Here is a 14573-nt window from a genome sequence, read left to right on the forward strand (position 1 = left end):
ATGGGAACCATAGTGCTAATTGCTATCTGACAACTTGTGCGCTATTTGTCAGCTGGCAACTAGAATGCTAATCTCTAGCTGGAAACTAGTGTGCTCATCGCTATCTGGCAACTTAGCCCGCTAACTTCTCTCTGGCAATTAGTGGGCTAATTGTTAGCTGGCAACTATGTTAATCGCTACCTGGCAACTAGCGTGCTAACCACTCTCTAGCAAATAGCGCAATATTAGCTAGATGGGAACCAGTGCGCCAATTGCTATCTGACAACTCATGCGCTATTTGTCAGCTGACAACTTGTATACTAATCTTTAGCTGGAAACTAGTGTGCTCATCGCTATCTGGCAACTTAGCCCGCTAACTTCTCTCTGGCAATTAGTGGGCTAATTGTTAGCTGGCAACTATGTTAATCGCTACCTGGCAACTAGCACGCTAACCGCAACTCTGGCAAATAGCGCAATATTAGCTAGATGGGAACCAGTGCGCCAATTGCTATCTGACAATTTAAGCGCTATTTGTCAGCTGGCAACTAGTATGCTAATCTCTAGCTGGAAACTAGTGTGCTCAGCACTATCTGGCAACTTAGCCCGCTAACTTTCATCTGGGAACCAGTGCGCTAATTGTTAGCTGGCAACCATGTTAATCGGTAGCTGGCAACTAGCACGCTAACCGCAACTCTGGCAAATAGCGCAATATTAGCTAGATGGGAACCAGTGCGCCAATTGCTATCTGACAACTCATGCGCTATTTGTCAGCTGACAACTTGTATACTAATCTTTAGCTGGAAACTAGTGTGCTCATCGCTATCTGGCAACTTAGCCCGCTAACTTCTCTCTGGCAATTAGTGGGCTAATTGTTAGCTGGCAACTATGTTAATCGCTACCTGGCAACTAGCGTGCTAACCACTCTCTAGCAAATAGCGCAATATTAGCTAGATGGGAGCCAGTGCGCCAATTGCTATCTGACAATTTAAGCGCTATTTGTCAGCTGGCAACTAGTATGCTAATCTCTAGCTGGAAACTAGTGTGCTCAGCACTATCTGGCAACTTAACCCGCTAACTTTTATCTGGGAACCAGTGCGCTAATTGTTAGCTGGCAACTATGTTAATCGTTAGCTGGCAACTAGCACGCTAACCGCAACTCTGGCAAATAGCGCAATATTAGCTAGATGGGAACCAGTGCGCCAATTGCTATCTGACAACTCATGCGCTATTTGTCAGCTGGCAACTTGTATACTAATCTCTAGCTGGAAACTAGTGTGCTCTTCGCTCTCTGGCAACTTAGCCAGCTAACTTCTCTCTGGCAACCAGTGTGCTAATCGCTGAGTGGCAATTAGTGGGCTAAGTGTTAGCTGGCAACTATGTTAATCGCTAGCTGGCAACTAGCGTGCTAAGCACTCTCGGTTTTTTGATGCAGTACCGCCTGAGGGATCAAAAGTCCGTAATATCATTGCTTACGGGCAGTGATTTCTCCAGATTCTCTGAACTTTTTGATGATTTTACAGACCGTAGATGGTAAAATCCCTAAATTCCTTGCAATAGCTCGTTGAGAAATGTTGTTCTAAAACTGTTCAACAATTTGCTTATAAATTGGTGACCCTCACCCCATTCTTGTTTGTGAATTACTTAGCATTTCATGGAAGCTGCTTTTCTACCCAATCATGGCACCCACCTGTTCCCAATTAGCCTGTACACCTGTGGGATGTTCCAAATAAGTGTTTGATGAGCATTCCTCAACTTTATCAGTATTTATTGCCACCTTTCCCAATTTCTTTGTCACGTGTTGCTGGCATCAAATTCTAAAGTTAATGATTATTTGAAAAAAAAAATAATGTTTATTAATTTGAACATCAAATATGTTGTCTTTGTAGCATACTCAACTAAATATGGGTTGAAAATGATTGGCAAATTCTGTTTATATTTACATCTAACACAATTTCCCAACTCATATGGAAATGGGTTTGTATTTGGATATTTAGCATATGCTAATTTTTAGCATCTTAACATGCTAACAACATCACACTGGCTTTTTTTTTTTAGCTTATTTTGCAGGTATGCCCCCTAAAAGTCATAGTTATTGTCATCCGACGCTATCCGGCTAGTGTGCTAACCGTTAGCATTCCACTGAAACTGCTATCTGTACCCCCATATAGGGACAGGCGGTAGAAAAATGGATGGATGGAAGATTGCCATTGAGATGAAATAATCGACGTCTTTATCTGGGTTTTCTCAGGGATCCCCTTCATGTACCGTGGTCTGCCGTGCATCTACTCCTCGGCCATCCTCGCCACCTCCTCGCTGCTGCTGGGCGGGAACTCCGCCACGCTGCGGGTCATCGCCGTGGCCATGATCCTTTTTATGATCAGCCAGAACTTCTACCCGCACGACCGAGTGCTGGAGTCTCAGGCCTGGAAGAAAGTTGTCTACGTTGGAGGTAAAAAACACAAAACAAAATATCTTCTTAGTCTCAAAATGTGAACTATTTCAACATACCGTATTTCCTTAATTAGCCGGGGCGCTAATTAATTTAAAACCTCTTCTCACTCCTGCGCTTACCAAAGGCATGCGGTAAAAGTAAACATGCGCTAATTACTTTAAAACCTCTTCTCACTCCTGCGCTTACCAAAGGCATGCAGTAAAAATGTGAGTGTGATGTAAGCTTGGACCTTAAATCCTACTGAATAACTCTTAATCTTCTTCCCTTTATGCGATTTCAAATTACCAATATTGAAATCATAATAGTGACAGTCCAGTCCATAGTGGATCTAACATAATAGTGAGAGTCCAGTCCATAGTGCATCTAACATCATTGTAAAAGTCCAGTCCATAGTGGATCCAACATAATAGTGAGAGTCCAGTCCATAGTGGATCTAACTTAATACTGAGAGTCCAGTCCATAGTGGATCTAACTTAATACTGAGAGTCCGGTCCATAGTGGATTTAACATAATAGTGACAGTCCAGTCCATAGTGGACCTAAAATAATAGTAAAAGTCCCGTCCATAGTGGATCTAACATAATAATGAGAGTCCAGACCATAGTGACGCTAACATAATAGTGAGAGTCCGGTCCATAGTGGATCTAATATAATAGTGGGAGTCCAGTCCATAGTGGATCTAACATAATTGTAAAAGTCCAGTCCATAGTGGATCTAACTTAATACTGAGAGTCCAGTCCATATTGGATCCAACATAATACTGACAGTCCAATCCATAGTGGATCTAACATAATAGCGAGAGTCCAGTCCATAGTGGCTCTAACATAATACTGACAGTCCAGTCCATAGTGGATCTAACATAATAGTGAGAGTCCAGTCCATAGTGGATCCAACATAATAGTGAGAGTCCGGTCCATAGTGGATCTAACATAATAGTGAGAGTCCAGTCCATAGTGGATCCAACATAATAGTGAGAGTCCGGTCCATAGTGGATCTGACATAATACTGACAGTCCAGTCCTTAGTGGATCTAACATAATAGTGAGAGTCCAGTCCATAGTGGATCCAACATAATAGTGAGAGTCCGGTCCATAGTGGATCTAACATAATAGTGAGAGTCCAGTCCATAGTGGATCCAACATAATAGTGAGAGTCCGGTCCATAGTGGATCTGACATAATACTGACAGTCCAGTCCATAGTGGATCTAACATAATAGTGAAAGTCCAGTAATAGTGGATCTAACATCATTGTAAAAGTCCAGTCCATAGTGGATCCAACATAATAGTGAGAGTCCAGTCCATAGTGGATCTAACTTAATACTGAGAGTCCAGTCCATAGTGGATCTAACTTAATACTGAGAGTCCGGTCCATAGTGGATTTAACATAATAGTGACAGTCCAGTCCATAGTGGACCTAAAATAATAGTAAAAGTCCCGTCCATAGTGGATCTAACATAATAATGAGAGTCCAGACCATAGTGACGCTAACATAATAGTGAGAGTCCGGTCCATAGTGGATCTAATATAATAGTGGGAGTCCAGTCCATAGTGGATCTAACATAATTGTAAAAGTCCAGTCCATAGTGGATCTAACTTAATACTGAGAGTCCAGTCCATATTGGATCTAACATAATACTGACAGTCCAATCCATAGTGGATCTAACATAATAGCGAGAGACCAGTCCATAGTGGCTCTAACATAATACTGACAGTCCAGTCCATAGTGGATCTAACATAATAGTGAGAGTCCAGTCCATAGTGGATCCAACATAATAGTGAGAGTCCGGTCCATAGTGGATCTAACATAATAGTGAGAGTCCAGTCCATAGTGGATCCAACATAATAGTGAGAGTCCGGTCCATAGTGGATCTGACATAATACTGACAGTCCAGTCCTTAGTGGATCTAACATAATAGTGAGAGTCCAGTCCATAGTGGATCCAACATAATAGTGAGAGTCCGGTCCATAGTGGATCTAACATAATAGTGAGAGTCCAGTCCATAGTGGATCCAACATAATAGTGAGAGTCCGGTCCATAGTGGATCTGACATAATACTGACAGTCCAGTCCATAGTGGATCTAACATAATAGTGAAAGTCCAGTAATAGTGGATCTAACATAATAGCGAGAGTCCAGTCCATAGTGGATCTAACATAATAGTGAGAGTCCCGTTCAGAGTGGATCTAACATAATAATGAGAGTCCGGTCCATACTGGATCTAACATAATAGTGAGAGTCCAGGCCATAGTGGATCTAACATAATAGTGAGAGTCCAGGCCATAGTGGATCTAACATAATAGTGAGAGTCCAGTCCATAGTGGATCTAACATAATAGTGAATGTCCAGTAATAGTGGATCCAACATAATTGCGAGAGTCCAGTCCATAGTGGATCTAACATAATAGTGAGAGTCCAGTCCATAATGGATCTAACATAATAATGAGAGTCCGGTCCAAAGTGGATCTAACATAATAGTGAGAGTCCAGTCCATAGTGGATCTAACATAATACTGACAGTCCAGTCCATAGTGGATCTAACATAATAGTGAGAGTCCAGTCCATAGTGGATCTAACATAATAGTGAGAGTCCAGTCCATAGTGGATCTAACATAATAGTGAGAGTCCAGTCCATAGTGGATCCAACATAAAAGTGAAAGTCCCGTCTATAGTGGATCTAACATAATAGTGGGAGTCCAGTCCATAGTGGATCTAACATAATAGTGAGAGTCCAGTCCATAGTGGATCTAACATAATAGTGGGAGTCCAGTCCATAGTGGATCCAACATAATAGTGAGAGTCCAGACCATAGTGGATCCAACATAATAGTGAGAGTCCAGTCCATAGTGGATCTAACATAATAGTGAGAGTCCAGTCCATAGTGGATCCAACATAAAAGTGAAGTCCCGTCTATAGTGGATCTAACATAATAGTGAGAGTCCAGTCCATAGTGGATCTAACATAATAGTGGGAGTCCAGTCCATAGTGGATCTAACATTATAGTGAGAGTCCAGTCCATAGTGGATCTAACATAATATTAAGAGTCCAGTCCATAGTGGATCCAACATAATAATGAGAGTCCGTTCCATAGTGGATCTAACATAATAGTGTGAAAGTCCAGTCCATAATGGATCTAACATAATAGTGAGAGTCCAGTCCATAGTGGATCTAACATAATACTGACAGTCCAGTCCGTAGTGGATCCAACATAATAGTGAGAGTCTGCAGGACAATTTGCATCGCACATGATATCACACACAAGTAAACACGCTGCAGGACTGCTTGTATTGGACATGATATCAGACATAAGTGAACACTCTGCAGGACTGCCTGTATCGCACATGATATCACACACGTAAACAGGCAACATGGCTGCTTGTATCGCACATGATATCACACACATGTAAACACTGCAGGACTGCTTGTATCGCACATGATATCACACACAAATAAACACACTGCAGGACTGCTTATATCGCTCATGATATTACACGCAAGTAAACAAGCTGCAGGACTGCTTGTATCGCACATGATATCACGCACATGTTAACATGCTGCAGGACTGCTTGTATCGAACATGACATCAGACACAAGTAAACATGCTGCAGGACTGCTTGTATCGCACATGATATCACACACATGTAAACATGCTGCAGGACTGCTTGTATCGCACATGATATCACACACGTAAACACTGCAGGACTGCTTGTATCGGACATGATATCAGACAAGTAAACACTCTGCAGGACTGCTTGTATCGCACATGATATCACGCACATGTTAACATGCTGCAGGACTGCTTGTATCGAACATGACATCAGACACAAGTAAACATGCTGCAGGACTGCTTGTATCGCACATGATATCACACATGTAAACATGCTGCAGGACTGCTTGTATCGGACATGATATCAGATACAAGTAAACACACTGCCGGACTGTTTATATTGCACATGATATCACACACAAATAAATAGGCTGCAGGACACTTTTTAATCGCACATGATATCACACACAAGTAAACACTCTGCAGGACTGCTTTTATTGCACATGATATAACACAGATGTAAACATTGCAGGACTGCTTGTATCGGACATGACATCAGACACAAATAAACACTGTGCAGGACTGCTTGTATCGCACATGATCTCACACATGTAAACATGTTGCAGGACTGCTTGTATCGGAAATTATATCAGATACAAGTAAACACACTGCAGGACTGCTTATATTGCACATGATATCACACACAAATAAGCAGGCTGCAGGATACTTTGCATCGCACACGATATCACACACAAGTAAACAGGCTGCAGGACTGCTTGTATCGCACATGATATCACACACAAGTAAACAGGCTGCAGGACTGCTTGTATCGCACATGATATCACACACAAGTAAACAGGCTACAGGATACTTTGCATCGCACATGATATCACACGCAAGTAAACATGCTGCAGGACTGCTTGTAACACACATGATATCAGATACAAGTAAACAAGCTGCAGGACTGATTGTATCGCACATGATGTCATACGCAAGTAAACGAACTGCAGGACTGCTTGTAACGCACATGATATCACACACGTAAATACTGCAGGACTGCTTGTATCGGACATGATATCAGACACAAGTAAACACACTGCAGGACTACTTATATCGCACATGATATCACACACAAATAAACATGCTGCAGGACTGCTTGTAACGCACATGATATCACACATGTAAACATGCTGCAGGACTGCTTGTATCGGACATGATATCAGATACAAGTAAACACACTGCCGGACTGTTTATATTGCACATGATATCACACACAAATAAATAGGCTGCAGGACACTTTTTAATCGCACATGATATCACACACAAGTAAACACTCTGCAGGACTGCTTTTATTGCACATGATATAACACAGATGTAAACATTGCAGGACTGCTTGTATCGGACATGACATCAGACACAAATAAACACTGTGCAGGACTGCTTGTATTGCACATGATATCACACACAAATAAGCAGGCTGCAGGATACTTTGCATCGCACACGATATCACACACAAGTAAACAGGCTGCAGGACTGCTTGTATCGCACATGATATCACACACAAGTAAACAGGCTGCAGGACTGCTTGTATCGCACATGATATCACACACAAGTAAACAGGCTACAGGATACTTTGCATCGCACATGATATCACACGCAAGTAAACATGCTGCAGGACTGCTTGTAACACACATGATATCAGATACAAGTAAACAAGCTGCAGGACTGATTGTATCGCACATGATGTCATACGCAAGTAAACGAACTGCAGGACTGCTTGTAACGCACATGATATCACACACGTAAATACTGCAGGACTGCTTGTATCGGACATGATATCAGACACAAGTAAACACACTGCAGGACTACTTATATCGCACATGATATCACACACAAATAAACATGCTGCAGGACTGCTTGTAACGCACATGATATCACACACATGTAAACACTGCAGGACTGCTTGTATCGAACATGATATCAGATACAAGTAAACACGCTGCAGGACTGCTTATATCGCACATGGTATCACACACTAATAAACAGACTGCAGGACACTTTTTATCATGCAGGATATCACACACAAGTAAAAAAGCTGCAGGACTGCTTGTAACGCACATGATATCACACACATGTAAACACTGCAGGACTGCTTGTATCGGACATCATATCAGACACAAACACGCTGCAGGACTGGTTGTATCGCACATGATATCACACAAGTAAACATTTTGCAAGACTGCTTGTATCGGACATGATATCAGATACAAGTAAACACACTGCAGGACTGCTTATATTGCACATGATATCACACACAAATAAACAGGCTGCAGGACACTTTTTATTGCACATGATATCACACACAAGTAAACACGTTGCAGGACTGCTTGTATCGCACATGATATCACACACAAGTAAACAGGCTGCAGGACTGATTTTATCGCACTTGATTACACACGCAAGCTAACACGCTGCAGGACTGCTTGTAACACACATGAGATCAGATACAAGTAAACAAGCTGCAGGACTGGTTATATCGCGCATGATATCACACACAAATAAACAGACTGCAGGACACTTTTTATCGCACATGATATCACAGACAAGTAAACAGTCTGCAGGACACTTTGCATCACACATGATATCACGCACAAATAAACAGGCTGCAGGACTGCTTGTATCGCACATGATATCACACACACAAATAAACAGGCTGCAGGACTGCACGCTTAAGTAAACACTGCAAAACTGCTTGTATCGGACATGATATCAGACACAAGTAAACACGTTGTTGGACTGCTAATATTACACATGATATCACACAAGTAAACACTGCAGGACTGTTTGTATCGCACATGATGTCAGACACAAGTAAACACGCTGCAGGACTGCTTGTATCGCACATGATATCACGCAAAATGAACATGGCAACAAGATGATGTGTGGCGACTTTGTTCAGAATGTGATTGTTCACAGTTTGACTGTTCAAAATGTGGTTGTTCACAATGGAACTGTTTGAAATGTGAATGTTCACAATGTGACTGTTCAAAATGTGAATGTTCACAGTGTGACTGTTCAAAATGTGGTTGTTCACCATGTGACGGTTTAAAATGTGGTTTTTCGCAATGTGACTGTTCACAAAGTGACTGTTCAAAATTTGGTTGTTCACAATGTGACTGACGTTCCACGTCCCAAGAGCTAGCTTCTGTAGCCGAGGATCGGACCGCCAAGTGCCCTGCCTTCGGCTGCCGCCCAGCTCACAATGCACCCGACCTCTATGGCCCCTCCTATGAGTGGTGAGCCCATTGGAGGGATGACCCACGTTGCCTCTTCGGGCTGTGCCCGGCCGGGCCCCATGGGGACAGGCCCGACCACCAGGTGCTCGCCATCGTGCCCCAACTCCGGGCCTGGCTCCAGAGCGGGGCCCCGGTGACCCACGTCCGGGCGAGGGGAAATCTGGGTTCATTTTGTTGTAATTCCATAAAAGTCTTTGAGCTGCTCTTTGTCTGATCACTCACCTAGGACCTGTTTGTCTTGGGAGACCCTACCAGGGGGCATGAAAGCCCCCAGACAACATAGCTCCTAGGATCATTGGGACACGCAAACTCCTCTACCACGGTAAGGTAGCAGCTCAGAGAGGAGCCAGATGAAGTGGTTCGGGCATCTGGTCAGGATGCCACCCGAACGCCTCCCTAGGGAGGTGTTTAGGGCACGTCCAGCTTGTAGGAGGCCACGGGGAAGACCCAGGACACGTTGGGAAGACTATGTCTCCCGGCTGGCCTGGGAACGCCTCGGGATCCCCCGGGAAGAGCTAGACGAAGTGGCTGGAGATAGGGAAGTCTGGGCATCCCTGCTTAGGCTGCTGCCCCCGCGACCCGACCTCGGATAAGCGGAAGATGATGGATGGACAATGTGACTGTTCAAAAAGTGATTGTTTACAGTGTGACTGTTCAAAAATGGTGTTTTCCTTACAGGAGTGATGATCCTCTTCTGCTGTTCCATCTCTCCGGCGTGTGTTTACTACCTGCTGTGGTCCGTCTCTTACCTCCTGTTCCCCACATCTCTGTGGAGCAGTAAAGTGTAAACCAAGGCGTCCAATTCCACGCGGCGGCCATGAGGGCGGGGTCCTCGTTCCTTCTGCCCACAAACGCAACAACAGTTCCACTTCTAGAGAAGTCTTCTCGTGGAACCTTCTTCAAGCCATGACGTCTCCAAACTTCTTCAAAGTTGATTTCATGCACAAGAAGCCCCCCTCGTCTACTTTTCGTCCGATACTGTTCACAGACTGACGATTAAAATGATATGGGGGCCACTTTGCTAGTTTTCCCCTTCAAACCATATAGATTTTTTTTACATAGATGTTTTTTACAGAACTAGAAATTGCAAATTTTGGGTAAAGGTTTCGCGTGAATGCTGAAGAGCCAAAGCAAAACTGAAATGCTAACATTTAGCACGTTAGCTCGTAACAAAATAAATTACCCATAGGTGTATACCAGCAAAATGAGCTAAAAATAAAGCTAAAATGCTTACAGTTAGCGTTAGTGAAATACTGTATGTGCAGAGAAAAAGCATAAAATTGTTTGCTCGCTAAAAGGCAGCATTCGTCAATTAACAAAATAGTTGACGCTGCTGAGGCGTATATCTGTAAAATTAGCACCAAAAAAAGCTAGCGTGCTAATAATAGAACGGTAACGATTCTGTTAGCCATGCTATCGGCTATCAGAATTGCACACACCTGGTGTAAATCTGTGCATATATTTACCAGGAGACTGGTAGTTAACTCATTGAATAAAAACATAATAAAAACCTCTATTTTTCCTGGTGATTTTATTATTTTAGTCATTCATCCATTTTCTACAGCTTGTCCGTCTTGATTACGTGATCATTGGCATACATCAAATCGAATCAACGTTTATTTGTATAGCAAATTTCAGCATATAATTGAATTTTTATTGTAATTAACTACATGAGAACATTTTATGGCACGACACGTCACACTGTCGTGACTCTCCAGCCTAATTTTCTGTAATTGCTCCCAACATTTGCAATATTAGCAATATGAACATTAGCAATGTTTGCAACATTAGCAATTGTGATAATATTAGCAACATAAACAATATCAACATTATTAGTAACAGCAATATTAATAACAATAGAAACATTAGCAATAGTGACAATAGCAATGTTAACAATGTAAGCAATAACATTAACATTATCAGTATTATTAAAAACATTAGCAATATTAGAAATTTTAGCAACATTGGCAATATTAGCAACATTTTCAACAATAGCAATATCAATAACATTAAAAACATTAGACATATTAGCAACTGTAGCATTATTAACAGTATCAATAATCGCAACATTAACAATATCAGCATTAATAATAACATTAGCAATATTAGCTATATTGGAAACATTAGCAATATTAGCAACATTAGCAAAATCAGCAACATAAGTAGTAATTGCAACATTACCAATATTAAAAACTTTAGAAATATTAGCAAATGTAGCATTATTAACAGTATTAGCCATAATCGCAACATTAACAATATCAGCATTATTAATAACATTAGCAATATTAGCTATATTGGAAACATTAGCAACAATAGCAATATTAGCAACATTAGCAAAATCAGCAAAATTAGTAATATTTGCAACATTAGCAACATTACCAATATTAAAAACATTAGAAATGTTAGCAACTGTAGCATTATTAACAGTAGTATCAATAATCACAACATTAACAATATCAGCATTATTAATAACATTAGCAATATTAGCTATATTGGAAACATTAGCAACAATAGCAATATTAGCAACATTATCAAAATCAGCAACATAAGTAATAATTGCAACATTACCAATATTAAAAAAATTAGAAATATTAGCAACTGTAGCATTATTAACAGTATTAGTAATAATCGCAACATTAACAATATCAGCATTATTAATAACATTAGCAATATTAGCTATATTGGAAACATTACCAAAATCATCAACATTAGTAATAATTGCAACATTACCAATATTAAAAACATTAGAAATATTAGCAACTGTAGCATTATTAACAGTATCAATAATCGCAACATTAACAATATCAGCATTAATAATAACATTAGCAATATTAGCTATATTGGAAACATTAGCAATATTAGCAACATTAGCAAAATCAGCAACATAAGTAGTAATTGCAACATTACCAATATTAAAAACTTTAGAAATATTAGCAAATGTAGCATTATTAACAGTATTAGCCATAATCGCAACATTAACAATATCAGCATTATTAATAACATTAGCAATATTAGCTATATTGGAAACATTAGCAACAATAGCAATATTAGCAACATTAGCAAAATCAGCAACATAAGTAATATTTGTACCATTTGCAACATTACCAATATTGAAAAATATTAGAAATATTAGCAACTGTAGCATTATTAACAGTATTAGCAATAATCAAAACATTAACAATTTCAGCATTATTAATAACATTAGCAATTTCAGCTATATTGGAAACAATAGCAATATTAGCAACATTAGCAAAATCAGCAACATTAGTAATTATTGCAACATTACCAATATTAAAAAAATTAGAAATATTAGCAACTGTAGCATTATTAACAGTATTAGTAATAATCGCAACATTAACAATATCAGCATTATTAATAACATTAGCAATATTAGCTATATTGGAAACATTACCAAAATCATCAACATTAGTAATAATTGCAACATTACCAATATTAAAAACATTAGAAATATTAGCAACTGTAGCATTATTAACAGTATTAGCCGTAATCGCAAAATTAACAATATCAGCATTATTAATAACATTCGCAATATTAGCTATATTGGAAACATTAGCAACAATAGCAATATTAGCTACATTAGCAAAATCAGCAACATAAGTAATATTTGCAACATTAACAACATTAACAATATTAAAAACATTAAAAATATTAGCAACTGTAGCATTATCAACAGTATTAGCAATATTAGCAATAATCGCAACATTAACAATATCAGCATTATTAATAACATTAGCAATATTAGCTATATTGGAAACATTAGCAACAATAGCAATATTAGCAACATTAGCAAAATCAGCAACATTAGTAATAATTGCAACATTACCAATATTGAAAACATTAGAAATATTAGCAACTGTAGCATTATTAACAGTATTAACCATAATCGCAACATTAACAATATCAGCATTATTAATAACATTACCAATATTAGCTATATTGGAAACATTAGCAACAATAGCAATATTAGCAACATTAGCAAAATCAGCAAGATTAGTAATATTTGCAATATTAGCAACATTACCAATATTAAAAACATTAGAAATGTTAGCAACTGTAGCATTATTAACATTATTAGCAATATTACCAATAATCGCAACATTAACAATATCAGCATTATTAATAACCTTAGCAATATTAGCTATATTAGAAACATTAGCAACAATAGCAATATTAGCAACATTAGCAAAATCAGCAACATTAGTAATATTTGCAACATTAACAACATTACCAATATTAAAAACATTAGAAATATTAGCAACTGTAGCATTATTAACAGTATTAGCCATAATCGCTACATTAACAATATCAGCATTATTAATAACATTAGCAATATTAGCTATATTGGACACATTAGCAATATTAGCAACATCAGCAACATTAGTAATAATTGCAACATTACCAATATTAAAAACATTAGAAATATTAGCAACTGTAGCATTATTAACAGTATTAGCCATAATCGCAACATCAACAATATCAGCATTATTAATAACATTAGCAATATTAGCTATATTGGAAACATTAGCAACAATAGCAATATTAGCAACATTAGCAAAATCAGCAACATAAGTTATATTTGCAACATTAGCAACATTAACAATATTAAAAACATTAGAAATATTAGTAACTGTAGCATTATTAACAGTATTAGCAATATTAGCAATAATCGCAACATTAACAATATCAGCATTATTAATAACCTTAGCAATATTAGCTATATTGGAAACATTAGCAACAATAGCAATGTTAGCAACATTAGCAAAATCAGCAACATTAATAATATTTGCAACGTCAGCAACATTAACAATATTAAAAACATTAGAAATGTTAGCAACTGTAGCATTTTTAACAGTATTAGCATTATTAGCAACAATCGCAACATTAACAAAATCATCATTATTAATAACATTATCAATATTAGCTATGTTGGAAACATTAGCAACTATAGCAATATTAGCAACATTAGCAAAATCAGCAACATAAGTAATATTTGCAACATTAGCAACATTACCAATATTAAAAACATTGGAAATATTAGCAACTGTTGCATTATTAACAGTATAAGCCATAATCGCAACATTAACATTATCAGCATTATTGATAACATTACCAATATTAGCTATATTGGAAACATTACCAACAATAGCAATATTAGCAACAATAGCAATATTAGCCACATTAGCAAAATCAGCAACATTAATAATATTTGCAACGTCAGCAACATTAACAATATTAAAAACATTAGAAATGTTAGCAACTGTAGCATTATTAACAGCATTATTAGC

General features: G+C 38.6%; 1 protein-coding gene across 3 annotated transcripts in view; it reads left to right on the forward strand.

The window, feature by feature from the left end:
- The window catches only part of tmem269 (transmembrane protein 269), a 43321-nt gene extending 32540 nt beyond the window's left edge, over positions 1-10781 (forward strand). For all 3 annotated transcript variants that reach the window (XM_061902943.1, XM_061902942.1, XM_061902941.1), the window contains 2 exons: positions 2228-2428; positions 9946-10781. In XM_061902943.1, the coding sequence (XP_061758927.1) occupies positions 2228-2428; positions 9946-10055 (311 nt within the window). In that variant the 3' untranslated portion in view covers positions 10056-10781. The remainder of the gene's footprint in view (positions 1-2227; positions 2429-9945) is intronic.
- Positions 10782-14573: the final 3792 nt, after the last annotated feature.

This window comes from Nerophis ophidion, linkage group LG06, assembly GCF_033978795.1.
Source record: "Nerophis ophidion isolate RoL-2023_Sa linkage group LG06, RoL_Noph_v1.0, whole genome shotgun sequence".
NCBI classification, from domain to species: Eukaryota; Metazoa; Chordata; class Actinopteri; order Syngnathiformes; family Syngnathidae; genus Nerophis; species Nerophis ophidion.